A 25,555-nucleotide genomic window follows, 5' to 3' on the forward strand; every position below is an offset into this window, starting at 1 on the left:
AAGGAAGGAAGGAAGGAAGGAAGGAAGGAAGGAAGGAAGGAAGGAAGTTATTTAGAGGTCAATAAGGAACAGAGGCTTTGGTAATGAGCCTCTCCAAGTCTTCCTATCCCAGTGTATTATTTCTACCATGCTCCAAGCCCTCCATCTTGCTAGAATTTACCTGTTTGTGCTACAGTGGCATAGCTGTTTCCCTTTTAGAATTTAACACAGTATTTCAGATATGATCTGAACAGGTTGCAGTATAATTATATATCTATTAGCTTTCTCATTCTGCTTACTGAAGCTCAAGCTCAAATTAGATTTTATTTTATTGGCAGTCATTCATGTTCTTTGCCCTGTTGACTCATTTTTAGCTTGCAATCCAACAAAATTTCTCCTTATTTTTATATGAACTATTGGTTAGTTATATCTCAATCCTTGCAATTGTGTAACTGATATTTTGAACCCAAGTACTGGCTTTACATTTATCCCAATTAGGTTTCACCTTGGAATGTTTTTAGATCTTGTTTAGGTCACCCAGTATGGTCGCTATCCCTTGCAGCTTCATTTTTACCCCAAATTTCATAAGACTACTCTTAGTATATTCATATAAATCAATGGTAAAAAAATGCACAGAAAAGGATTTAAGATAGAGCCCTTGGTCACTCCAATAGCAACCCCTTACAGGTTGGCATTGGTCCCTCTTGGTTACTCTCATTCAATTCATTACAAACCCACCTAAATGTCCTATCACCCATCTGCATTGTTACATCTCTTCAACAAAAATATTGTAGAAGAATTGTCAAAGGCCTCACAGTGAATTTTTTAAATGAGGAAGAAGGTAGATTTTACATACTATAAACCAATGTAATGCCAAGCAAAGGGTGTTCCTGAGGAGACAAAGCTTAGCAAGGCCACAAGACACACTGTCAGTGTCTTCATTAATTCATTCTCTGTCTGCAGAACAGTCCTAGGACCCCTGAAAACATTAGCAAAACCCCCTTCCAGGATTTCTGTAAACATACAACAAGAAAATCCTTCTTCAGGGTTTCTGAACCAACAGCAAGGTTCTAAAACCTCTGCAACAACACGACTGTCCTTCACCAGTGGACAGAATTCACTCTCTGTATGCAGAACAGTCTCTGGAGCTCTGAACCAACAGCTAGGTTCCAAAACCTCTGCAACAACAGCACTGTCTTTCACCAGTGGACAGATCTGGCAAAACAACAACAAAACAGACAGACAAAGTACCAGCATAAGAGCCATGTCTCCTCAGTCCTTGGTAGCTCTGGGTGGCAGCTCTCAAAAGTCCTGGGCAATTCAAAGTAGCCCTCAGCAATCCTCTCTGTCTCTCTCTGCCTCAAAGATGCTGCTTCCAAAAAGTTCTTCTGCCTTTCCCTTTTCTTGTGTCTCTCTAAATTTACGTCACCAGCTCCTCCCAGTTCAGCACTCTCTTTTCACCTCAACAAGTCCATCCCACAAATGGGATTCACAAGCTCTGAGTTTTAACACAATAAATTTGAAAACCAAGACAATATAGGGAGATCTTTATACTCCATTTCTATTACAACCAATTAGTTTGACATGGATTACTGATTAAAAAAAACTAGACCAGTTTATTAAAGAAGAAATTTGGGAGACCTTAATAAAGTAAATTGAGTGATCTCTCTGAGACAACATGGATTCTTTATCAATAAGAAAGAATAAAATTAATCTTACTACCTTTTTTGAAAATATTATTACATTGGCAGATAAATGGTATATCACCTCTTGAAACAAGAATTGAATAATATACTATTTTGCTTATTTTCTCATCTCAGTTCAACAAACATTTATTAAGCACTTTTTGTTTAAACTGTGAGCTCTTTGAGAGCAGGGACTGATTGTCTTTTGCCATATTTTTTTATCCCCAGTTCTCAGCACAGTGGCTGCCACATAGTAGGTGTTTAATAAATGACTGACAGACTAGAAATGCAAACATAAGCAAAAAGTAAGATAGTTTCTGCCCTCAAGGAGCTTACATTCTAATGAGGGAAAACAGCACATAAAAGGGAGCTGGAGTTCCTGGAGTGAGGAGCAAGGTGCCATGGTGGCCAAGTTCCAAGAAAGAAAGATAGATGTCTGGGCTAGTAGTGGGGAACTTGCAGCCTCAAGGCCACATGTGGACTTCTAGGTCCTTGGGTGCAACCTTTTGACTGAGTCCAAGTTTTACAGAACAAACCCTTTTATTAAGGGGATTTGTTCTCTAAAGTTTGGATTCAGTGAAAAGGTCACACTTGAGGACCTAGAGGGACACATGTGGCCTGGAGACAACAGGTTCCTCACCCCTGGCACTTCCTCAAAATGGAGGTTCCAGAAGGAATTCACCAATGGGAGAAGGAAGTCAAATCATGTTGGCAAAATCTGGAGAGTGAAATCTGGCTGGTTTGGGCCTGTCCTTAAAGTGGCAAGCCTATCTAATCTCCATTCTTCCTGCCCCCAAAATAGTTTTAAAGTTCTTTTTTCTTTCAATTTTTTCCCACTCACCCCATGAACTTCAGCATACATTGGACTTTACTCCTCAGATTCTTACAAAACTTTTCCTGTCTTTTATATCCATCTCTACTTGCATGTTCTTGCATCTGTCTTTGAACTTATATCAATATTTTTACCTGGATGGATCTATGATCTCATTAATGGGACTAGTCCCTTCAAAAATACAAATCACAACCCATCCCTGTCTTTCTATCATATATGATTCTTATCCATGCTTCTCCACAGATTTTTTTTCTTTACATTTCATTGGTCCAAATGCAGTGCTCACTCAGGCTGTTCATTTCATATTCCTCTCTTTCCATACCTGGCTAACCCACCCCTTTTTAATGATCACTTGATAATATGCATTTTACCACTTTTGAATATGATCTGTTAAAGCCTGAGCTCATCTCGAGTTCCCTGAACTGGCACAAAAGTCTTTCTCAGGGGCCTTCACTTTTCTCTTCCTGAGAACGTCTGTGATTATGTGATCAGAATTACTTTCTTAAAAGCCTCAATCCCTCGTGAGTTTACCTCCTGTATACAGTCCCAGACTATAAGGGCTCTTGTCTTTTCTCTGTTTTTAAATCTACTTTGCTAAATTCTAGGGTTAGTGCCTGGCTATGCTTAGAATTCCTCTTCTTATCCATTATGGTCTCGAAGTTAGCATTGTGGTTTTCTGACAAAGTTCCTATGTTTTTTCCTACAACACAAGCGATTTCCTCCTTTTCAATTGGGTCACATCTAGCAGTCTACTTCCCCAGTTTCTCCTGCCCAATAAAAGATGAAATTATCAACAGAGCACACCATGTGTTGATCAGCTATTCTCTTTTTAATAGGAAGCTTCAGCACGTTTTCAAATATGTGAAGGTTCTCTGTTTTAAGGGATGGCAATGAATTGAATTGGAAAAGTTGAAAGTTGAAAAGAATCTGAAAAGATAAAAGGAGTTAATAAGTATTTATTAAGCCCTTATTGCATGTGCTGGGAATACATGAACAAAGAATGAAACAATCCTAGCTCTCAGGGAGCTTACATTCCAATGGGGGAAATAAGAAGTACAGAGAAAAATATGTGCAGTTAATTCAATTCAATAAACATTTATTAAGAATCTACAATGCAGTGGTGGCTAGGTGGCGCAGTGAGTAAGAGCGTCGGCCCTGGAGTCAGGAGGACCCAGGATCAGTTCCAGCCTCAGATACTTAACACCCACACAAAATAACTGGCTGTGTAACATTGGGCAAGTTACTTAACCCCAATTGCTTTAAAAAAAAAAAAAAAGAATCTACAACGTGCCAGGCACTGTGCTACAAATAAGAAAAAGATAGTCCCTGGCCTCAAGGAGTTTATAATCTCAATGGGGGGGAGGGGGAGACAACATCAAAAGGAAGTTGAAAAGAATGAAGCAAATAAATACATAAATATGTATACACATGCACATACACACAATATGTGTTATTCACACAAGTGTGTGCACACACATAAATACATACACATGATGCTTAGAGGGAAAAGAGGGATTGTTTTTTCCTTCTTTGAAGCAATTATTCCTCACACAGTCAAATCAATAAGCATTTTAAATTTCCTAATATACATGAGAAACTGTTCTGAACCCTGCAGCTAGAAAGACAAGAATCAGTCCCTGTACTCAAGAATTTATAATGTTGGTAGATGTTCACAGAAAAATGTGTGTATATGTGTATATGTATGTGTATGTGTGTACATGTGTGTGGATATGCATACACAAATATAGTTGACCTTAAAGAGTTTGATCTAAGAAAGACAAAATTGTTTTGTTTATGCATGTTTATTTCTCTCAAGGTGGGCAGACATGCATATGGGTGCATGGGAATCATTGGAAATGAACTCAAAGAAAGACCAGTTGAAGGAGACTATATACCCAATGAGCAAGGAAGTTCCCCCCTCCTTCCCTTCCTGACTCAGGATGCCTGTGTCAGCCAAAATTATAGTTTCCATAGAAAAGAGGGTACCCCTGGGATGCCTGGGTTCTGTCAGCCATAAATGAGGAAATATCATAACAAGAAGAGAATGTCATAACAGGATAGTGTCCATAAAACAACAACATAAGAAAAATGCTGTTGATCAAGATAGTGCCTATAGTGTCTAGTTCAAGGTAGCTGGTCCTTATCAGTCATAAACAGAAGAATGCTCCTGGTCAGCTTCGTCCTGTCTTATGGATGCTGACACAGCAAGGAAGATCTGGGGTTCACTCAGAAAGCATGCAAAGCATTATGGTATGCTAGCTTAGAGTCAGCCAAAATATATTTTTGTAATTGGCCAATCCAGGTTTTCACCTTTTTCAGGTGATTGGGGGCTCAAACTGGTTCACAATATGTGTGTATATGTATATGTATATGTATATGTATATGTATATGTATATGTATATGTATATGTATATGTATATGTATGTGTATGTGTGTATATGTATGTGTATATGAATATGTGTATATGTGCATATGTATATGTGTATTGTGTATATGCATGCATGCATGTGTATATGTGTATGTGCACATGTATATGTGTATGTGTATATGCGTGGTGTATATGTATATGTGTGTATGTATATGTATGTGCATGTGTATGTGCCTATGAAGATACATAGGCACATACATACAAACACACACAAAGTAAATACTAAATAATATAGGGGGGGGGAACTGGGGGAGTTGAGGAAAGGTCTCATGTAAGAGAAAGCACCTGGGCTAAGCCTTGAATTTACTTAGGGATTGCAAGAGTAAGAGGTAAGAAAGGGGAGCATTCTGGGTATGTTGACAAACCAGTTCAAAGGCATGGAGGTAGGAAATGGAATGTCATATACAGAACAGTAAATAGGCAAGTGTGCCCAGAAAACAGAGTATGTAAGGGGAAATGACTATGTTTCCCCTTTTTAGAAAGAAGCAAAGGGTATGAGCTGGGCAAGTTTTAGAAACAAACGTTTCCCCCTACAGTCTCAATTGGTAGGGCATAAAAAGTAATTTTAGTTTGCAGTACTGTATATCAGAAATAATAAAAATCTCATGTAGTCCTTCACAATTCACTCGCGGAGCCTTTTCAGTCCCCAAAGAATTCTCTTCCTGGCACGTTTCTCATTCTTTTAATTTAGTATCTATGAAATGCCTACACAAGTCAGCCAGTCTCAGAGGCCCCTTTGATAGACTATGTCCAAAATCCAAGGCTGTTGATGGTTTATATGACCTAGCTCTCTGATCCTAAGGGAAAACAAATAGCACTAAAAGGAAAAAAAACAGCTTGAGAGAGAGATAAAAAAGTTCTCTTTGTTTCTTTTTCTTTAGTGTTTGGTTAAGGTATGTTCTTAGGTACATTGTAATAATACCCATGGAAAGGAATAGATATTCAGATCTAGGTGAATCCTTTACAGAAAGGACTCTAAGCCTTCCTTTTCTTCACTACAAAAAAAAAATCAACAAATCTTTATTGAGCTCCTACTCTCTGGAGTTATAGGGGATGAAAAAAAGCACAAGAAGATTCTTGCCCTCAGGACACTTATAGTCCAGTTCAGTAGATCAAACAGATACATGAAAAATTAACTGCCAACACAAGGCAGTATCCACCATGTGCCAGATAAATGACATGATAAAAAAAAGTACTAAAGAAATTCAGGGAAGGGGAAGAGCATTATTAGTTGGAGCAGGGAGGAAAAAATCTATAAAGGAAGATAGAACTTGAACTGGTCTTCAATTTATGTTGGCAGAAGAATTCAGGGCATCAACACAGGGCTGTGTGTAGGTCACCTCGAGAATCTTAGTCGAAGCCTTCCCATACCATGGGTTATGGAAATCAAGGGAAATATTCCTGTGAGCTGTTTATTTTCTTTGGGCTATGTATGTCTTCTTCTTTGAGTTACTAACTGCATGAAAAAAGTTGATCTCTCTTTGCCTGGATAAGTGAAAAGCATTGGGAAACAACTTTGTATTTTCAACTTAGTGAAAAGGACAAAGATTTTCTAGATGGGGAGATGGTATAGTCTGGGTTGGAGACAGGGGGAAGAGCTAGCTTTAGAGTCAGAGGACCTAGCAAATCCCAACTGTCATTTACAACATATAGGACTTTGGTCATGTCCTTTCACCCATCCGTCAATTTTCTCCCCTGTAAAACAAAGAGGTTGGATGAGAGCCATATAAAGTCTGCTTCAGTTTTAAATGCTATAATCTAAAAATGGAAGAAATCATCCAAGCTTATCTAGGTTGAGCCTTGAAAGACAGAGACATAGTTTGTAGCTGGGTCTTTTTAGAAAAATATTCAAATGAGTTCCTGTAATAGGTACCGTGTTTCCCCGATAATAAGACCTATCCCGAAAATAAGCCCTCCCCTTACTGTGTAAGATTCCTCTAAAATAAGCCCTCCCCCAAAAATAAGCCCTATTGAGATTGCTACTGTAGTGAAGGTGATCCCCTGCGCTACACGCTACATTACGGTACCCTCTGTATGCCCATCCCTCCCCCACCCCGTGAAACGTACGCCACGCTCTGAGCTGCATCCAATCAGAGCTGCAGCAGTGAGCGCATCATCCTGTTCTTTATTGAATTCATTATTGAATAAAGGTACATTTTTTTGTTCACATTTACCTGTTTATTAAAATTGCTGTCAATGTTCATTAAAATAAGCCCTCCCCTGAAAATAAGCCCTCTGGTGTTTTTCTGTCCAAAAAATTAATAAGACAGTGTCTTATTATCGGGGAAATACGGTATGTTGTTGCACAATAATGCTACCACCACACAGGTTTCAGGGGTTAAAACTTAGGTTTTATAAGGCTCAAGCAGAGGTTCAGAGCTTAGAAAAATAACTGAATCACAGTTAGGGGTCTAATAAAGCTTATGTAATTTCCAACTATGTCAGAGAGACAGAGAAATAATTTTTGTTTTAAGCCTTCACAAGACAGACAGAATATCACACATTAACCAGAGGAAGTAAAAAGATTTGTAGAGATAAACTTAAAAGAATTACTTTTCAAGGCTAGACTGGTAAGATTTACCTTTTGAGCTTATATTTGCAATGGGTTAATTTAGGAGGGAGATTTACATGCCAAAAGATAACTCCAGAGTCAGAGCCCCTTGGGATGTTTCCACAAATAGTATAAGTTAAATTATTCTAGGAAGCCTGGTCTACCTTGTGCTTCCTTATATCAGGAATGTCTGAAGGCCTCCACTAAATTTTATCATCACGTGGGACAGATTTCAGCCAGCCAAATAATCCCCTAAACAGGACAGGAAGCTCCAAACCCCAAATAACAAATAAATAAAAGGAAATTTAAAATGTCTTATTACAACCTGTATTCAAAGCACTCCCAGCTTGGTAGACTTTCCAGAGCTGGTATCTATTATCATAGCTGTGGAGGGATAGGAGCCAAATAATTCTGAAAACACCTGAACAATTCTGAGAACAAATAATGCATTAGGGACAGTAAATGCTAGATTTAAATCATACCTACTCACATGAATTCCATTAGCATATGAATGGGAGTAAATACATTTGCTGACTGGCATCAGGCTTGGCAGTGGGTGTTATGAAATTTGATAGAATGGTGTATTGTGAATCTGAATACATGTCACCCTTTGTTCCCAAATCTTGAGTAATGAATATACTTGAGAAAAGTTAAGTACTTATATGATTGTGATGTTATGAGGAAGGTGACCTGAAATAATTTCCTCACTTAGGTGTGAGATCTTCATTTGCAAGAGTCACTTTCTAGGGACAGCTAGGTGGTGCAGTGAATAGGGTACCAACCCTGAAGTCAGAAGGACCTGAGTTCAAATCCTACCCCAAAAATTTGCCACTTAACTAGATGTGTGACCTTGGGCAAGTCACTTAACCCCAATTACCTTGCCTTCCCCCCTCCAAAAAGAGTTATTTTCTTTAAACTGTTATAATAACAATATTGCTTACATTGTGCTATAAGGTTTGCAAAGTGCTTTACAAATATTATTTCATTTTATCCTCACAACAACCCTAAGAAGTAGGTGCTATTGTCATATCCATTTTACAGGTCAGGAAACTGAGGCAAACAGAATTTGAGTGACTTTCTCATTCACAGAGCTAGTAACTGTCGGAGGCTACATTTAAATTCAGGTCTTTCTTGACTACAGGTCCAGTTTCTGTAAGTTATTATTGGAGGTAAGCAAAGTGCTGGGAGGTCATAACCCTTAGTTTCCTGCCTTATGTTGAATGCAACTTCAACAGAAGCTTTACTTTCTTGACTACTGATCAATTATATATACAGGATATTAATCATGGAGGATTTCAAGTAAGTTCTTTGTTTAGTATCCTGGCTAAAAGTGAAGCAGACAAACTTTGGATAAAAAGGCTGGGTAGGAAGTGATGTCAAAGTCTAATTCCCCTTTATTACCTCAAAAGGTCAAGAAATTTTAACTGAAGAGCTGTCCAGAAAAGGGTAACCAAGATCATGAAGGGCTTTGAGTTCATGCCATATAAGGACCAGTTGAAGTGACAGGCAATGCTTAGTCTGGAAAAGAGATGATTTGAGGAAAAATATGTTAATATCTTCAAATATTTTAAGGATTGCTACATGAAAGAGGGATCAGACTTAAGTTGCAAAGAGATGAATTCATATTTATCCTAAGGTAAACTTCCTAACCATTAGACCTACTCTAAAATAAGATTGGGCTGGCTACCTTGAGAATCATTGGGGTTTTCCTGCTTGCGTTTTTTAAGCTCATAGTAGATGACCATTTTGGAGATATATTAAAGAGAATTCTTGTTTAGGGTATGGATTAGACTTAATGATTTCAGGTCCTTCCCAGGTCTGAGATTCCATGTTTTTAGCCCAGATCTGGACAATTTAAGAATTCAGCTGATGCTATGACAATTCAAACCTGAACACTTGCTTCACCAAATCCTACCTTTGGGGCTATCCAGGGATGTTGATTAGTCTCTAACATATTCAAATTATGAGCAAACTCATAATTTGTTGACCATTCCCCTGCCTGCCTTTTATTACTCATCATGGTCTTTTCCAAGTATCTTGTGAAAATTAGTATATCCATTTAGCATCCAAATGAAATTGGTTCCTAACATATACATATCTCTAAACAGAAAGTGAAGGTGTAGTCAAATGAAGATACTGGAACTAGAAATAATCCTGGGGTCACTGGAAAAAACTAAGATAAGCTCTCTAACTCCTAAATTCACGTCCAAGACCACACTATTTGACTTCATAAAGTTCAAGAGTGACAGAGAAGAAGCCCATTTTAATGGTGAATTATTAGTGAAACTCCCTATGGTGTCACATGGCCAAAATTTAGTGAAAAGAAATGCAAGGGAAGGTGACCTAGCCATACCAGATCTAAAACTATATTATAAAGCAGCAATCATCAAAACTACTTGGTACTGGCTAAGAAATAGAGTGGTAGATCAGTGGAATATATTAGGTTCACAAGACACAGCAGTCAATGACTATAGTAATTTACTGTTTGATAAACCCAAAGACTCTAGCTTCTAAGATAAGAACTCATTATTTGACAAAAACTTCTGGGAAAACTAGAAAATAGTGTGGCAGAAACTAGGCATAGACCATATACCAAGCTAAGGTCAAAATGGGTACATGATTTAGACATAAAGGATGATACTGTAAGTAGATTAGGAGAGCAAGGAATAGTGTATCTATCAGATCTATAGAGAAGGGAAGAATTTGTGATCAAACAAGAGATAGAGAATATTATGAAATGCAAAATGGATAATTTTGATTACATTAAATTAAAAAGGTTTTGCACAAACAAAGCCAATGCAACCAAGCTTAGAAGGGAAGAAGAAAACTGGAAACAAATTTTTGCAGCCAATGTCTCTGATAAAGGCCTCGTTTCTAAAATATATAAAAAATGGACTCAAATTTATATGAATACAAGTCATTCCCCAAATGATAAATTGTCAAAGGATATGAACAAGCAGTTTTCAAATGAAGTAGTTAAAGCCATCTATAGTCATATAAAAAATGCTCTAAATCAGTGTTGATTAGAGAAATGCAAATTAAAACAATTCTAAGAAACCACATCACATCTGTTGGACTGGCTAATAAAACAAAATAGGAAAATGATAAATATTGGAGAAGATGGGGGGAAATTGGAATACTAATGCATTGCTGGTAAAGTTGTGAACTGATCCAACCATTCTGGAGAGCACTTTGGAACTATGCCCAAAAGGCTTTAAAACTGTGCATACCTTTTGATCCAGCAGTATCACTACTAGGTCTATATCCCAAAGAGATTCCCAAAGGCAAAAGGATCCACATGTACACAAATATCTATAACAGCTCTTTTTGTGGTGGCCAAGAATTGGAAACTGAGGGGATGCCCATCAATTGGGGAATAACTGAACAAGTTGTGGAATATGAACATAGCGGAATACTATTGTGCTATAAGAAGTGATGAGTAGGCGGACTTCAGAAAAACCTAGAAAGACTTACATGAACTGATACTGAGTTAAGTCAGCAGAAGCAGGAGAATCCCGTACACAGTAACAGCCACAGTGTGTGATGACCAACTTTGATAGACTTAGACCTTCTCAGCAATGCAACAATCTTAGACAATTCCAGGGGACTCATGATGGAAAATGCCATCCACATCCAGAAAAAAAGAACTATGGAGTCTTAATACAGATCAAAACATACTATTTTCTCTTTTTTTCTTTCTCATGGTTTTTTTCCCTTTTGTTCTGATTCTTCTTTCACAACATAAGTAATGTGAAAATATGTTTAATATGATTGTATAACCAATATCAGATCGCATGTCTTCGGGGGGGGGGGGGGAGGAAGGCAAGGAAGAGGGAAAAATGTAGAACTCAAAATCTTAGAAAAGTGAATGTTAAAAACTAAAAATAAATAAATTATTTTTTATAAAAGAAAAAATAGAGGGATCCCTATTCATTGCTAAGTCTAGTCCTTCTACCCATGTTCTTCACTCTTCCTGTGCATAATCTTGATGTTCTTTCTTATTCATTTTCACATTCTCTTCCTTTCCACAGACTCTTTCCCATCTGTCTCTAATTGAGAGAGACAGCAAGACAGAGACAGATTTCTGTCACATAGATGTGTATATATACATGTGTTTACATGTCATAAATATATGTATATTGTGTACATATGTATGCATGTATATAACATGTATGCACTCACCTATGTGTGTGCACATCTGTGAATTATGTGCATAGAGATGATAAAGCCTTGAGGGATAATGGGGTTGTCAAGAAAGTAAAACCTAAGAAAAAACCATGGAGAATATTGCGATTAGAAGGCATGACATGGATGATGAACCAATAAAAGAGACTAAGATAGAGTTATCAAAGAAGTAAAAAGGCTCAAGAGAAAGCTGCATTGTGAAAATCGAGAGGAAAGAGCATATCTAGGTGGTGGGGATGATAATGTCAAATGCTGCAGACAGGTTGAGAAGGATGAGTACTGAGAAAAAACCATCCGATCTGGCATTTAAAAGGTACCTGGGAACTTTGAAGAGAGCAGTTTCTGTTGAGCAATGACGTCAGGTTGCAATGGGTCAAGGCATGAGTGAGTGCAGAGGAAGTACAGGTCTCAAGTGAAGAGTTCAAGAAGTTAGGCTGAGAAAAGGAAGTGAGATCTAGAATGAAAGCTTGAGGGGATGGTAGGGTCTGATGAGTTTCTTAAAGAATGGGGTAACATTTCTTGAATAAGAAAATAACACAGATAGACCCATTGCTTCAGGAATATTAATCTGTTGCCATATAAAGGCTAGATTAGAGAAGGAAACTGAATGAAGGGAATTAATTGGGAGACTATTACAATATTTCAAGCAAGAGGGGATGAGGGCCTGAATTAGGATAATTGTGTTATAAGGGGAAAGAAGTAGACGAATGTGAGAAATATAGAGGAAGAATTAAGAAGACTTGGCATCTGATTGAATGTGGATGATTTTGAAGAGTGAAACAATGAGTGTGAATCTGAGAATGACTTAAAATCCTGAAACCTGACAATGACTGGAAGAGTGATAGTGCTCTCTCTCTACAGAAAAAGGAAAATTAGGAAGAGGGGAAAATCTAAGGGCAAAGAAAATGAGTTCATTTGTGGATCTATCACAGAGCTCCAGCTGGGTACTCTTCCTTCCTGAGGGAGGACTAAGAATAACGATTTTCTATTGATTAGACATACTCCACATCACGTACTTGGCTCTGCAATAATGACTGAGTGACATTTGGAGTCAGGTAAAAATCTGGGCATTTGCAAAATGTGCTGAGTACTGTCGTTGTAGCTAGAGTGAATCTACCCACTAGTTCATGGCTCTGCAAGCCAACCTGTGTCTTTGGCAACTGTCGGGGACATTCATCACGGACACGACCTGTTCAAAGGCACTTGCTGGATAGCCTAGCCCATTTCTCCTCATTAGGATGGAATACTTTTGCTAAACTTAGCTACAATGAGTTATACCACTTGCCTTTGCACTCCAGAACTGCTTCATTAGGTCCCTGGTATCAAAATGTCCTCACTGTCATGAAAGTTTTTCTTTTCTAAACTGAATTATCACAGTCTTATACATTCTAAGACATTTACCTCCCTGTATATTTATGCCAAGGAAGGTGATCTTGGGAAATTAGCCTTTTGGGGTATTTTTAATCTAAATCAAACTCTCGTTGTTCCACAATCACTTAACCAAGTGAACCCTAGTTCACAAGTACTTTATAATTTAGCAATGGAAAAATTTCACTCACACCTTCCAAAAAGGATTTTCTACTTCTGCTTCATTGAGATTATGCTGAAGAATTAGGGAAAGGGGCAATGATTTGACATGAGTCAGTTTAGTGGGCCTACCTGCAAATCACCTCCTACAGAGAGATTTTCCTAGAGAAAAGAGAAACTGTTTTGGACATCTGTAAATATGGTACAAAAAGAACATTTGTTTTTCAGATGCCCAAATGTTTCTTGAGTCCAGATGCTAGGTAATATTGTCAATCTGGGCATGTGAATGCTGTGGAAATTCAATTGACATTAAACAAATTGTTGTAATATGTTTTATGAACATAACAAAATTGTCTTTTTCAACTGGTTCCACGTTATCTCTGATGATAGAGACAGCTAGGTGGCCCAGTGGATAGACTACTAGAGTTGGAGTCAGGAAGAGCTGAGTTCAAATCTTGCCTCTGACACTTCCAAGATATGTGGCCCTAAGCAAGGTACTCAACCTCTCTTCTTAGTTTCCTCATCTGTAAAATAGAGCTCATAATAGTAACTACCAGATAGGTTTGCTGTGAGAATCAAATGAGATCCTATTTGCAAAGCACTGTAGTAAAAGTGCTTAAAGTACCATATCAATGCTAGCTATTGCCATCATTATCACCTTTGTTATTATAATTCTTACCAGATTATTTTTTTTCACTTGGGAGCTAAAAGATTTTAATAGTGGCATTGATAATCCCACAGTCTTTAATAGACTAAGTGTGGGAAGGCAACAACAGAGACCAGGAAAAGAAGCCTAAGGTACATGAATTTGGGGCTTTGACCATCACTGGCACATCATCTAACTTTCCAGCCAAATATGTGAGTGGGGTTCAAATCCACAGTCTGGCACATATCCTGGGCAAGTCATTTAACTTTTTAGTGCTTCTCACAATTCTCTAAGATTACAAATAAGTTGTTGAACACTCGGGGATTTTGTTGGTAGAAGGTGTTTCATTACTAGGAGCACCACATGCTGAATAAATCACAGGTTCCAACACCCAAAAAAGAAGCAAGGCCAGGATTTTGAGGCACATCCCCTTTGTTGAGATTAATGTTTTTGAACAAATAATCTAAGTGACTTTAAAAAAAAACTCTACTTAACTTCAAGGTGTTATGCTTTCTGGGGCATACCTAGTTTTGTAATGGTTTGCATATCTTAATCCAATCTCTGGATCAAGAGATTTGGATTAAGTGCTTCTCTTACCCTAAGCAAATTATGTGATCTGCCAAGTATAGAGCTAGAAACTAAAATCAAGCCCCTAAATTATGTTTCCTCTCTAGAGGGTCGCTGAGATCATGAAATGAGGTAATTGAACAGGCCCTTGTACTTCCAGACTCTGGCCATTTTCCAGGAAGTTTCTGTTTAGTTTTTAAAACCCATTGCCTACCATGTCTTTAACTATTTTTATATATTCTCATATTCTCTCTCTCTCTCTCTCTCTCTCTCTCTCTCTCTCTCTCTCTCTCTCTCTGTCTCTCTCTGTCTCTCTCTCTCTGTCTCTCTGTCTCTCTCTCTCTGTCTCTCTCTCTGTCTCTGTCTCTCTCTCTCTCTCTCTCTTTCCCTCTCTCTTTCTTCCATCCTTCCCTTCTTCTATCTCCTCCTTCTCTTTCTTCCTCCCATGCTCTCTCTATTTTCCTCCATCCCTCACTCTTTATATCTTTCTTTCTCTGTCTCTTTATATAACACATACACATCTCATTGATTGACCGACAATAGATTCCATGCCAAACCCCATGGGTTATTGTTTGGGCCCTGATTGACTTGGAATGAATGAAATAGCAGTTGTTTCTGTTTGGGCAAGAAACCTCGAGGGTCTTCCCCTCCCAGAATGCCATATACATGTATGTGTAACTATAAAACACACTTGTCGGCTAGGACTCTTTCACTTTTGTCATTGTATGCCTAGTATCCAGCACAAAAGTGAGTGCTTCACAAATGCTCCCTGGCTTCTTGAAGACTGGAGGTGATAATGCGATACCTGAGAAAGGGAGAAGGAGGCATCAGGCGGGTGCTTCTGTGCTGTGGCGGGAGGCTCTGATGAGCTCTTTTCTCTTTCCCCTCCAGTGAGATGAAACAAAAGCTGGATGAAGAAGGCAGCAAGTGCAGCATCCTGTCCAAGCACCGGCAGTTCACAGAGCACTGCTGTATGCGCTGCTGCGCCCCTTTCACCTTTCTCCTCAACACCAAGCGGCAGTGCTGTGACTGCAAGTACAACATTTGCAAAAGCTGCAGTTCCTACCAGAAAAAGGAGAGAGTGTGGCTGTGCTGCGTCTGCCAGCAAACCAGGTAAGAGCAGAGGCCTCCGCTGCACCTGGAGGCTCTGCCCCAGCCGGCCCCTGCTGCTGCTTGGGGCGCCCATTCAATGCTTCCTTCCACAGGGATACCTACCAGCTTCCAGCCTCAAAAAGGCAGTAGCAGTAGGCAGTTTTAACTTAGATGTCATTAAATCATTTTTCTCCCTATTAGCAAGCATTTATTTTCTCTTCTCACCTTCTCCCTCCCCTCCTAGGAGTTTCAGCAGGATTTTCTTTTTCAGGCAGCTACCCTATACCTGTGTGTGGAGAAGGGGAGGAGGTGAGAAGAGGGAGGGAAAAGAAGAACCGTTGGCACCTGAAACTCGAGTCCCCATTCCTCAGCCTTCATTGCTAATAATGCTTCATTTTGGAGCTAGGGACTCCCAATGTTCTTGGCCCAATTAATCTCCGAAAACCTCAGGATAGGGAGGTTTTTAAAACTAAGAGTCCCATTCCTTATGCTGTTCTTAGGTGCTTCATGATGCAGTCTTCTCCACAAAATCCTCCTTTGGAGGAAGAAAAGAGGGCAAGTAGAAACGGAAAATTTGGAAGAATTCATTATGTAAAAACCTTTAAAAATTGAGTAAATCATAGGTTGAAAACTCACCATATTACAATATATTGGGAAATGTTTCACAAAATAGATAAAAATGCAATACAACATAGATAATGTAAATTTGTGGTTTTCTAAGTCAGTGTGTGGCTAAAAGGCATCCCTTTCTGTTTGAGTTAGACTCCACTGATGTAAATCATTCCTTGGATTCCATTATGCCTAATGAGCTTCAAAGGGCTAGATTAGATAACCTCTGAGGACCCTTGCAACTCTGAAATTCTGCTGTCACAAGAATATTGACCATGGGACAAGTAAGAGTAAAGAGGCAGGAAACTTTAAATCAAGACTTAAGAATTAATGCACAAAAGATAATCAGTCACCAGGCCATGTGATGGCAGTGTTTGTTGTCTCCTTCCAAGGTCACCTAAATGTCACAATGAAGCCTTGGTAGGATTTGAGGAGCATTGCATGATCGATCCAAAAAAGGAAGAGAGCAGAACACACAATGTGGCCCTAAGGGATGTATTTGTTTTTTCTCTAAGGTTTGCCTTTAGAATGAAGTCTTATTGGGGCTTAATTTGTCATTTGAGATTATTTTAGTCATAGGAAGATGAAGATTCAAGTTTTCTCATAGTACAAGAAATGGTTGAAGTCCCGTGAGATAGTTCATTCAGGTCCTATTGTGAGAGATATGACATATCTCCTGGTAACCAAAGTTGGCTTTGCACATAGACAAGGCAGGTAGGGATTTATGTGGGCTATCATTCAAAGCCGATATGAAGTATCACTCGTATGAAATGGAATGATCACTGGGCTCTGTTAAGAGTCCAGGGCTCTGGTGCTAACTGCTACTAGCAAGAGATGTGTCATTTGGGGAAAATCATCTAATTTCTCTGAACTTTGAATATGTCCTCAGATGCAATGCTGTCTGAAGTCATTTCTAACTTTCTATGTTTCTGTAAGCACCTCTCCCTTACAACAAACTCTTCTCCATTGGTCTGGTTGTAAAGTATGAAATAACCACATAGCTCCTTTAGTTTCAAACAGTAAAGCCCCTAATGAAAATGTAAATGTTATTATAAATTAAAATTAAATTCCAAATAAATTTATCAGATTAGCTAGTCAAGTTGCTTATGGAATGGGAAACAGCATGGGTAAATTTTTGTTTCAGAAAGGGTCAGGGAAATTTAGGAGCATAGGGAATTGCCTAGGAGGAGAAGTAGGGGTGGCATCCCAGGGTAACCAGTAGGTGGTACCTTGAATGAGAAGAGAAGACATGGAGATAGGGGCCAGGGGAGGGGAGGAAGGCAGGCTTCCTCAGTATCACAGTCTCTTGGTACCTCTAAAACAAGTAACACCTAGTTGAGTCTCTCCCAAGATATAGATGCTCTGATGGCCCAGAGGACTTAGTCCATGTGAAGCAGACATTACCTCCAAAGGCAAACACAATGCTTATCAATTGGTTCTGAGGGTTTACATAGTCAATCCACTTGATACGGCATCCCCCACAAGCAGTACCAAAGAAACACCCACCCTTTTGTAGCATTCCTCATCCCCCACTATTCATTTTTTCTACCTTAAAGACTATCATGTAGTGGAAAGAGCCCCAGGCTTATAAGGAGCAGTGATTTAGTCTTTGCTCACAGACACTTATTTTATAGAATCGCAGGATCTGAGCTTTGGAAGGGACTTTGGTGTCTATCTTGTCCAACAGCGATCTAAAAATTAGTCTTCTCTATGCCATATGTAAAGCCATGCACAAGCAGCTTTCCAGAGGGCTGCTGCTGTGAACAGCTTTCAAGATTTTGATTACATAGTATAGCAAGCTGTCTATTTATTCAATAACAAATAAGAGCAAAACATTCATAGAAAATCAAAGTACAGCATTCACAATGTTACCACTCATCACAGAAAATCAAAATAGAGCATTTGCCATGTCACAACTCAACAACTTAGCACTAAAATGGCCACATAGTTTTCACCAAAGTAGTCACGTAGTTTTCAACAAAGTACATTCATTTGGTCAATCACAAACTCCTTAATTCAATCACAAAGTACAAAAGTCAAAGTTCTCCACCCCTAGGTTACAGTAAATGATAATCTTCTCAGTCAGTACACAGTATCCAAGTAAAGTCTTCTTTCAACTTGACTCGAGGCTGGCTCTTGGCTTCCATGGTTCTTCTTCCATGGTCCTAGTTCCAACTGTCACCTGGGTTCAAAGGCAGGCAGCTCCCAGTTCCTTATCCAGCTCCCTCTCCAGTTCTTCGTTCAGTTCCCATTCCATATTGAAGTTCACAGTGTCCAGTCCACCTCAAGTCCTTCACAATTCCTGTTTCTAGGAAGACAAAGCTTGACAGAGCCACAATAATATTCATACACATTGTCAGCACCATCATCATTTCACTATCTGCCTGTGAAATCAACTCAGACCCACCAACAAGGTCCAATACGCTAGCACAAATCCTCAGTAAAGTCCCAGGACCTCCACAACCCTCTTCCAGCACTTCTGTAAACATACAACCAGGGGTGGACAGGTGGCTCAGCTATTAAGAGCACCAGCCCCAGTGTCGGGATGACCTGGGGATGGAATCTGGGCTCAGATACTTAGCACCACACCCAGAAATAACTGGCCGTGTAACCTTGAGCAAGTTACTTAACCCCAATTGCTTAATCAAAAAAAAAAAAACATACAACCAGAAAATCTTCTTTCAGGGCTTCCAGTAATGTCCCAGGGCTTCTGTACAAAGTGTCACAAATGAACATCAACAGACAGAGCAGACAAACAGAGTGCCAGGTTATCACAAGTTTTCTCATTCTTGACTCTGCCATGACAAGAGTCCTCTTCTCAGTTTTGCTGTCTCTAGCCTAGGCCTCTCCTCATGGTCATTAGTTCTTCCTCTTTCTGTTGCAGGAGTTCATGAGTTCTAGGACTCACAAGTTGTGGGGTTCACATGTTCTGTTTTTTAACAGACTTAATACAAGGTTCAAAAGAAACTTGAATTGAAACAAAGTGTTAATTATGAAACAAGGTGTGAACTACTTCTGTGCTTGCCATTACACCATACCAGACAAATGGTCACTCACTTTTAGTGAGGAGGAACCTGCCACCTCCTGGGGAAGTCAATTCCACCTTTGAATAGGTTAGGAAACTACCATTGTTAGGCATCAAGCATAAGTTTGCCTATATGGATTTCTATCCATCCATTCATTAGTCCACATTGTGCCCTCCAGAGACAAATAGAATAAATCTAACCCTTGTTTAATATGCTAACCTTTTGTATACTTAAAGACAGCTACTCTTCCTCTACTCATGTCTCCTCTTTTCCAGGTTTTTGCTGTTATTGAGTCATGTCAGTCATGACTACTTGGTGACCACTTTGGGGTTTTTTTGGCAAAGACATTGGAATGGTTTCCTGTGTCCTTCTCTAGCTCAATGTGAGACTATTTTCATGAATTTCTGTGCCTGAGAGAAATTCATTCCCTGATGGCATCTCCACATTCATCTAGCTGGAACCTTGAACAATATTCATAACAACATAACTTTGAAACTAGGAGGGGCCTTAGACATCATTGAATTAATTTTACTGATGAAGAAAGCTGATGAGGTTCATAGAGGATAAGACTTGCCCAAGTTTATCAACTAGTAAACAGCAGAGCTGAGATTTATTCTTTCATCTCCTGACCCCATATATAGTGTTCTTTCTCCTGTCCCAGCAGGCTCTTCCTCATAATAAGACATCAAAGCAAAACAGGGATGATCTTCCTTCATGCATTTTATAGAAGGTCTTCTTCTTCAGTTGGGGTTGAACGCAATAACTTCTCAGGTCTCTTCCCACTCTGAGATTCCATTCATTCCATTCCATTCCACTCATTATCTCTTGACCTTCACAACACCTCTTAAGTTGGCTACTTATGGATGGGAATATTGTCCCCATTTTATAGATGAGGAAACTAAGGCTAGGAGGTTCAGTGATTTGCCCATGATCTCCCAGCTCCTAAGTGTCAGGGGTGGTGTTGGAGCACATTTGGCTTCCACCTTAGTATTCTTTACCAGACAAGCTGCCTTCAAGGAGCTTACCATCTTGTTGGTTAGAGAAAGACATAAAACTTGTTTAATGTCCAAATCATTATTGTCATCTGATTTTGAGCACAGAGAAGCCAACACCACCCTCCTTCAGCTGTTCTGATCAATGTCTTCCTTTAATTCATCACCACAATGAAACTTACCTGACTAAAATCTAGTCTTCCTATCTCTGAATTTAGAGGAACTGAAAGGGGAGTAAGGGAGAGCTAGATGGTGCCATAGTACAGACTCAGACACTCACTAGCTGTGGAACCCTCAGCAAGCCTTGGTTTGCCGCAGTTTTCTCATTCCGTCTTTGCCAAGAAAACTCCACATGAAGAGTTGGACATGACTGAACAACAACAGCTAAGAAGGACTATTATCTTCATTCTTTTGGGGAGGTCCTACCCTCTTGTGTTGTTATGCTCATTTTTTGTTGGGTCATGTCTGACTCTTCATGACCCCATTTGGGGTTTTCTTGGCAAAGATACTCAAGTAGTTTGCCATGTCCTTCTCCAGATCATTTTACAGATGAGGAAACTGAGGCCCAACTTTTGTACCTTGACTTGGAATTTGAACATTCTGGAATGACAATGTCTTCCTTTTTCTCATTATCCTTCTCACATAATTGCATCAATAAAAAAAATTTACGTTTTCCAAATTGTTGATAACAGCATGGTGCCTTATGTGTGTGTGCTTTAAAAGCCTAATTTACATAGGGATCTGTAATTCCTGTGTTGCTTAGAAACATTGTAAAGAAAAAAAATTAGTTTAATGACTCCATTTCTAGGGTCTAGTTAGTTTTTTTAATAGGTAATTTATTTATGCAGTGTACATCAGAAGTATGTTCATATTATCTATGGGGTTAGATTTAATTCTTATGTACTAGGGATCATTGACTTTTATTAATGCAAATGTTTGAACACAGGTGGAAAAAATAGATCTTTCCTTAGGAGGAGAAGCTATTAAGAAGTACAATTAGTTGACTATCACAGACTAATGTGTAATTTTTGCAGATGACAATGGCAAAAAGGTCTTGATCTTTGACAATTTCGTATTTTATAGTTTATGATGCCATTTGTTTTCTGGAATCTTATCCTACACTACTGTGCCTTCATTTGGTTATGTATTTGTTGTAAAGATCAAATAAATACATTAAGTTCACATTTGCTTTGATTTCCCACTGAGTGGTCAGATGTCAGAATCCACTTTCTGGTGGAAGACTAGCCAAGGACATACAACTTCTTGCCTGCTTTGATCAAATATAAGCTCCTTGAAGGCAATGTTTCATTTTTTTGGTCTTTGTATCCCCTTATACAGACAAGGCTGTGATTAGAACTATACATTTAAAAAATTGTACGCCAAAACAAAGGTTTAGAATACTCAATGGAACGACTATAGATGTCGATATATAAATAGATATATGACAATATATATAGACATATAACTATTAGGATATATATCTATATATAGATATATAACTATTAGGATATATATCTATATAAAGATATGTAACTATTAGGATATAGATCTATATATAGATATGTAACTATTAGAATATACTTTTCAAGATTAACTTTTTTAATATTTTGGAGATAAACAAGTCTATGACTACAAATCATCTACTCAACTGACTTATAGATTTACTTTGGACAATGGCCTTCCCTTGTCCTTTCTTCAAGAAATGGCTGCTTTTCTTTCATGGCCTTCTTGTTGGCTTGAACTGTTTGCTGAGCCTATTATCCCAATGTCGCCATGAGGTTTCTGGAAGGCAGACTGGAGAGCAATAGGAATTTGATTCATTTTTCATTCATTCTCTGATCCAGGTAGTCTTAGTCACTCACTGATATCCTATAGAGCAGTCTTCTAATCCTCATTAACAACGAGATTTATCTTATTCCCTTCCCTAGCCAAACTCCATGTTTGTACTTGGCATGGAATATGGGCAATTGGCTTTTGAAGTTTGACTCCCTCTGAGACAGCAGCAGTTTTCTCATTTCTGATCTGTGCTGGAAGGAGAAATGCTGCCCTGGCTGTTATTTGGGTTGCTGGGACACCTCAGTTCTCTATGTCAGGTCACTCTCATAAATCCGAGTTTGAAAAGTTCCATATGTGATCTTACTTATCTGTCATCTCAATAAATTATTAATAGCTTTATTTAAAAAATCACCTCAGTTAAACCATTATCAGACATTGAAATATAAGCGACTAAATTAGGATGCTCAAATAGCCACCAAATTCATGTGGAAATATTTTATTTCCTGCTGCTAGCATGGCAATGAGCAAGTGACTCCTTTATTTGTCATGCCTGCCTTACTGTATCATGCATTTGCATACCCGACTTTCTTGAAAGGATAACAAAGTGTTACTTTTGGAAGGATTTTTCCAGTCTAACAAAAGACAACTTTAAAAATAAAAGATGGACTTTTTCCCTTTCCTACTGTGAACTAGAATATTAATTGACTGACATGAGTTTAGTGTTGTTGTTCATTCATTCAATCATACTAGACCCCATTCGAGGTTTTCTTGGCAAAGATACTGGAGTGGTTTGCAATTTCCTTCTACGGCTCATTTTACAGATGAGAAAACTGAGGTAAACACGGTTAAGTGCCTTGCCCAGGGTCATGCAACTAGTAAGGGAGGTAAATTTGAACTCTGGTTCCCCCTAACTCCAGGATCAGTACTCTATCCACCGGACCATCTAGTTGCCCTATAAATCTAGTACCTACAGCTCTTGTAACTATGGCAGAGGAAACAAAGTTGCCCTAGAGTCAGAAAGATGTATGTTCAAGTTCTACCCCAGACATGCACTTACTATGTGACTGATCAATAGCAAGTTAATTTCTTTTTTTTAAAAGCAATCAGGGTTAAGTAACTTGCAGATTACATGGCCAGTTATTTTGTGTGGGGGTTAAGTATCTGAGGCCAGAACCGATCCCAGGTCTCCCAATGCTGGGGCCAGTGCTTTTACTCACTGAGCCACCTGGCCACCCCAAGTTACTTAATTTCTTAGAGCCCCAGACAACTCTCAAGTGAGTCAGTTTGCAGTGCCAGACACTGTTCCAGGGACACAAAGAAAATCAAAAACAAAGTTCTTGGCATCAAAAGAGTTCATATTTTAATAGAGGAAGAAGATAAGATATATATGATATAAATAGGAGGTAGTTTCAGAGGGAAGGTACTAGGGAGGAAAGGTGGGAAGAGGGTGTTAGATATCTCTATGGAATGCAGAACTACCTTCATGGCATCTAAAGCATGCTCTTCAAGAATGAAATTATTGATGTAAGTGAGGGGTTTCAGGTTTATGAAACTACTCTTCCAAATATACCTGAAGAGTAGCCTTGATTTCCCACATTGGTATAGGGCTAGAGTTTAGCCATCTTTTGAGATATATGAATATAAAAAAAGTTGGATTTTATTTATATAGTCTAGAGTTGTTCACTTTCCCATACTTATATAACTCGGTCACAGACAAACTCATTATGCTTAACTTTTAAGAACAAGTTTGTCTTGGATCCAGCATGGAATATTTCAGACAAATAGGATTATTTTTTACCCACTCAGTTTTTGGCAACTGAGAAAAGCATTTATATTATAACATGATGTTTTGACTTTAATTATAGATCTTACTGCAGTAGAAGCTATAATGCAACAGCTTTAAGTTATGGATATTGGGGGCATAAAGCATATTGCTTCATAATCCTCACTGTCTCTTAAGCTTTTTGGCTGCTATCCAAGGTATTGATTTTAATCTAAAGTGCCCTACGTGGTTTGGAATTGGGTTATCTGAACCATCACTCATTGGGGCATTCTTCCAACATACTTGACTAATTGCCTTTGGGGCAATTTTAAGAGACGCCTTGTTTGTTGATTTCTACCTAAATCCAGTTCTAGTTAAGCACAATAAGATAGTTCATATCAACTCTGTAAATATACATATTTTCAGGCATTGTAGACTGCCTTGGAAATATTGAGCCACAGTATACAAAAATCTCTAGCAAGAGAAATATATATTCTCTAGCAGTCATTTGGGAACTTTCTGAATGAGACAGAAAAGCAACTTTTGTAGGCAGAGTATCATGCTAAGATAGACTTCACAACCATTCTCATCTGGTTGGGTCAATATACTGGCAGCCAGGGATAGAAAAAACATATAAAGGGAAAAAAAACCCACTAGTAAGTCACAAAGAAACAAATTTCAAAAAGATATGGGGGAAAACTTCCTCACTAGAGTTATCCAAATATGGAGCAAGCTGCTTAGAAATCGGTAGGGTTTTAGGGGTCTTCCATCAGAAGCCACAGGACCACTTTGCAGGGATGTGGCAATGGTCTCTGAGGTCCAGTCAAACTCAGAGAGTCTTTGTTAAATGGAACTTATCCCTTTCACAGAAAGCTACTACATTTCTGTGTATCTGCATAGAGGCAAACAGTTTAGTTTTCTGTTATTTAATCCACTGATCCAGGTAGGCTTAGGCAATCACCGATACCCTATAGAATAGTCTTTTAATCCTCACACTGATGTTCTTTGCCTCAGAATCTGGTATGAGTACATGTGACACAAAATACAAGGGAAAAGTCCTGGTGACCCATTGGGGTTTTATCAAGGCAGATCATACTGAAATGCTCATGTTTTTCATCATATCATTAGTGCTTATTAGCTACTGACCAAGAATGAATTTTGTTCTTAGTGGGAACTTTCTGCAGCTCAAACTGCTCAAGAGATTAATATATTTCAAAGATTTCAAGGAAAGTGTTGTTCATGCATGTGTGTTTATGCACAGAAAAAATGTTCAGATGTGATAATCTTAAGGAATGAGTTAGAATCATAGAATTTTAGAGGTTATCTAGTCTAATTCCTAATTTTATAGATAACCTATTGAGCCCCAGAGAGATCAAGTACTTAAGCCATAATACATTTAGCAAAACAGACAATTATTCAACCAACAACCGTTTAGATGAAAGAAAGAAAGATAAGAAAGAAAGAAAGGAAGGAAGGAAGGAAGGAAGGAAAGAAGGAAGGAAGAAAGAAAGAAAATAAGAAAAGGATGGGGTGAGGAAAGAAAGAAAGAAGGGAGGGAAAGAGGAAGGGAAGGAGGGATGAAGGAAAGAAAGTAAGAAAGGACAAAAAAATGAGAAAAAGGAGGGAGGGAAGGAGGAATGGAGGGAGGAAGAAAGAAGAAAGGGAGGAAGAAGAAAGAGACAGAAAGGAAGGAAGGAAGGAAGGAAGGAAGGAAGGAAGGAAGGAAGGAAGGAAGGAAGAAAATAAGAAAATAAGAAAGAAGAATGGGGTGGGGAAAGAAAGAAAGAAGGGAGAGAGGAAGGGAAGGAGGGATGAAGGAAACAAAGTAAGAAAAGGAGAAAAAATGAGAAAAAGGAGGGAGGGAAGAAGGAATGGAGGGAGGAAGAAAGAGACAGAAA

General features: G+C 38.7%; 1 protein-coding gene across 2 annotated transcripts in view; it reads left to right on the plus strand.

Annotated features, from left to right (window-relative positions):
- The window catches only part of MYRIP (myosin VIIA and Rab interacting protein), a 435,525-nt gene that overhangs the window by 203,035 nt on the left and 206,935 nt on the right, over positions 1-25,555 (plus strand). For both annotated transcript variants that reach the window (XM_069088306.1, XM_069088307.1), the window contains exon 3: positions 15,292-15,513. In XM_069088306.1, the coding sequence (XP_068944407.1) occupies positions 15,292-15,513 (222 nt within the window). The remainder of the gene's footprint in view (positions 1-15,291; positions 15,514-25,555) is intronic.

This window comes from Petaurus breviceps, unplaced genomic scaffold, assembly GCF_028583685.1.
Source record: "Petaurus breviceps papuanus isolate PSGF00001 unplaced genomic scaffold, PetGlider_PUasm1.0 185, whole genome shotgun sequence".
In the NCBI taxonomy this organism is placed as follows: domain Eukaryota; kingdom Metazoa; phylum Chordata; class Mammalia; order Diprotodontia; family Petauridae; genus Petaurus; species Petaurus breviceps.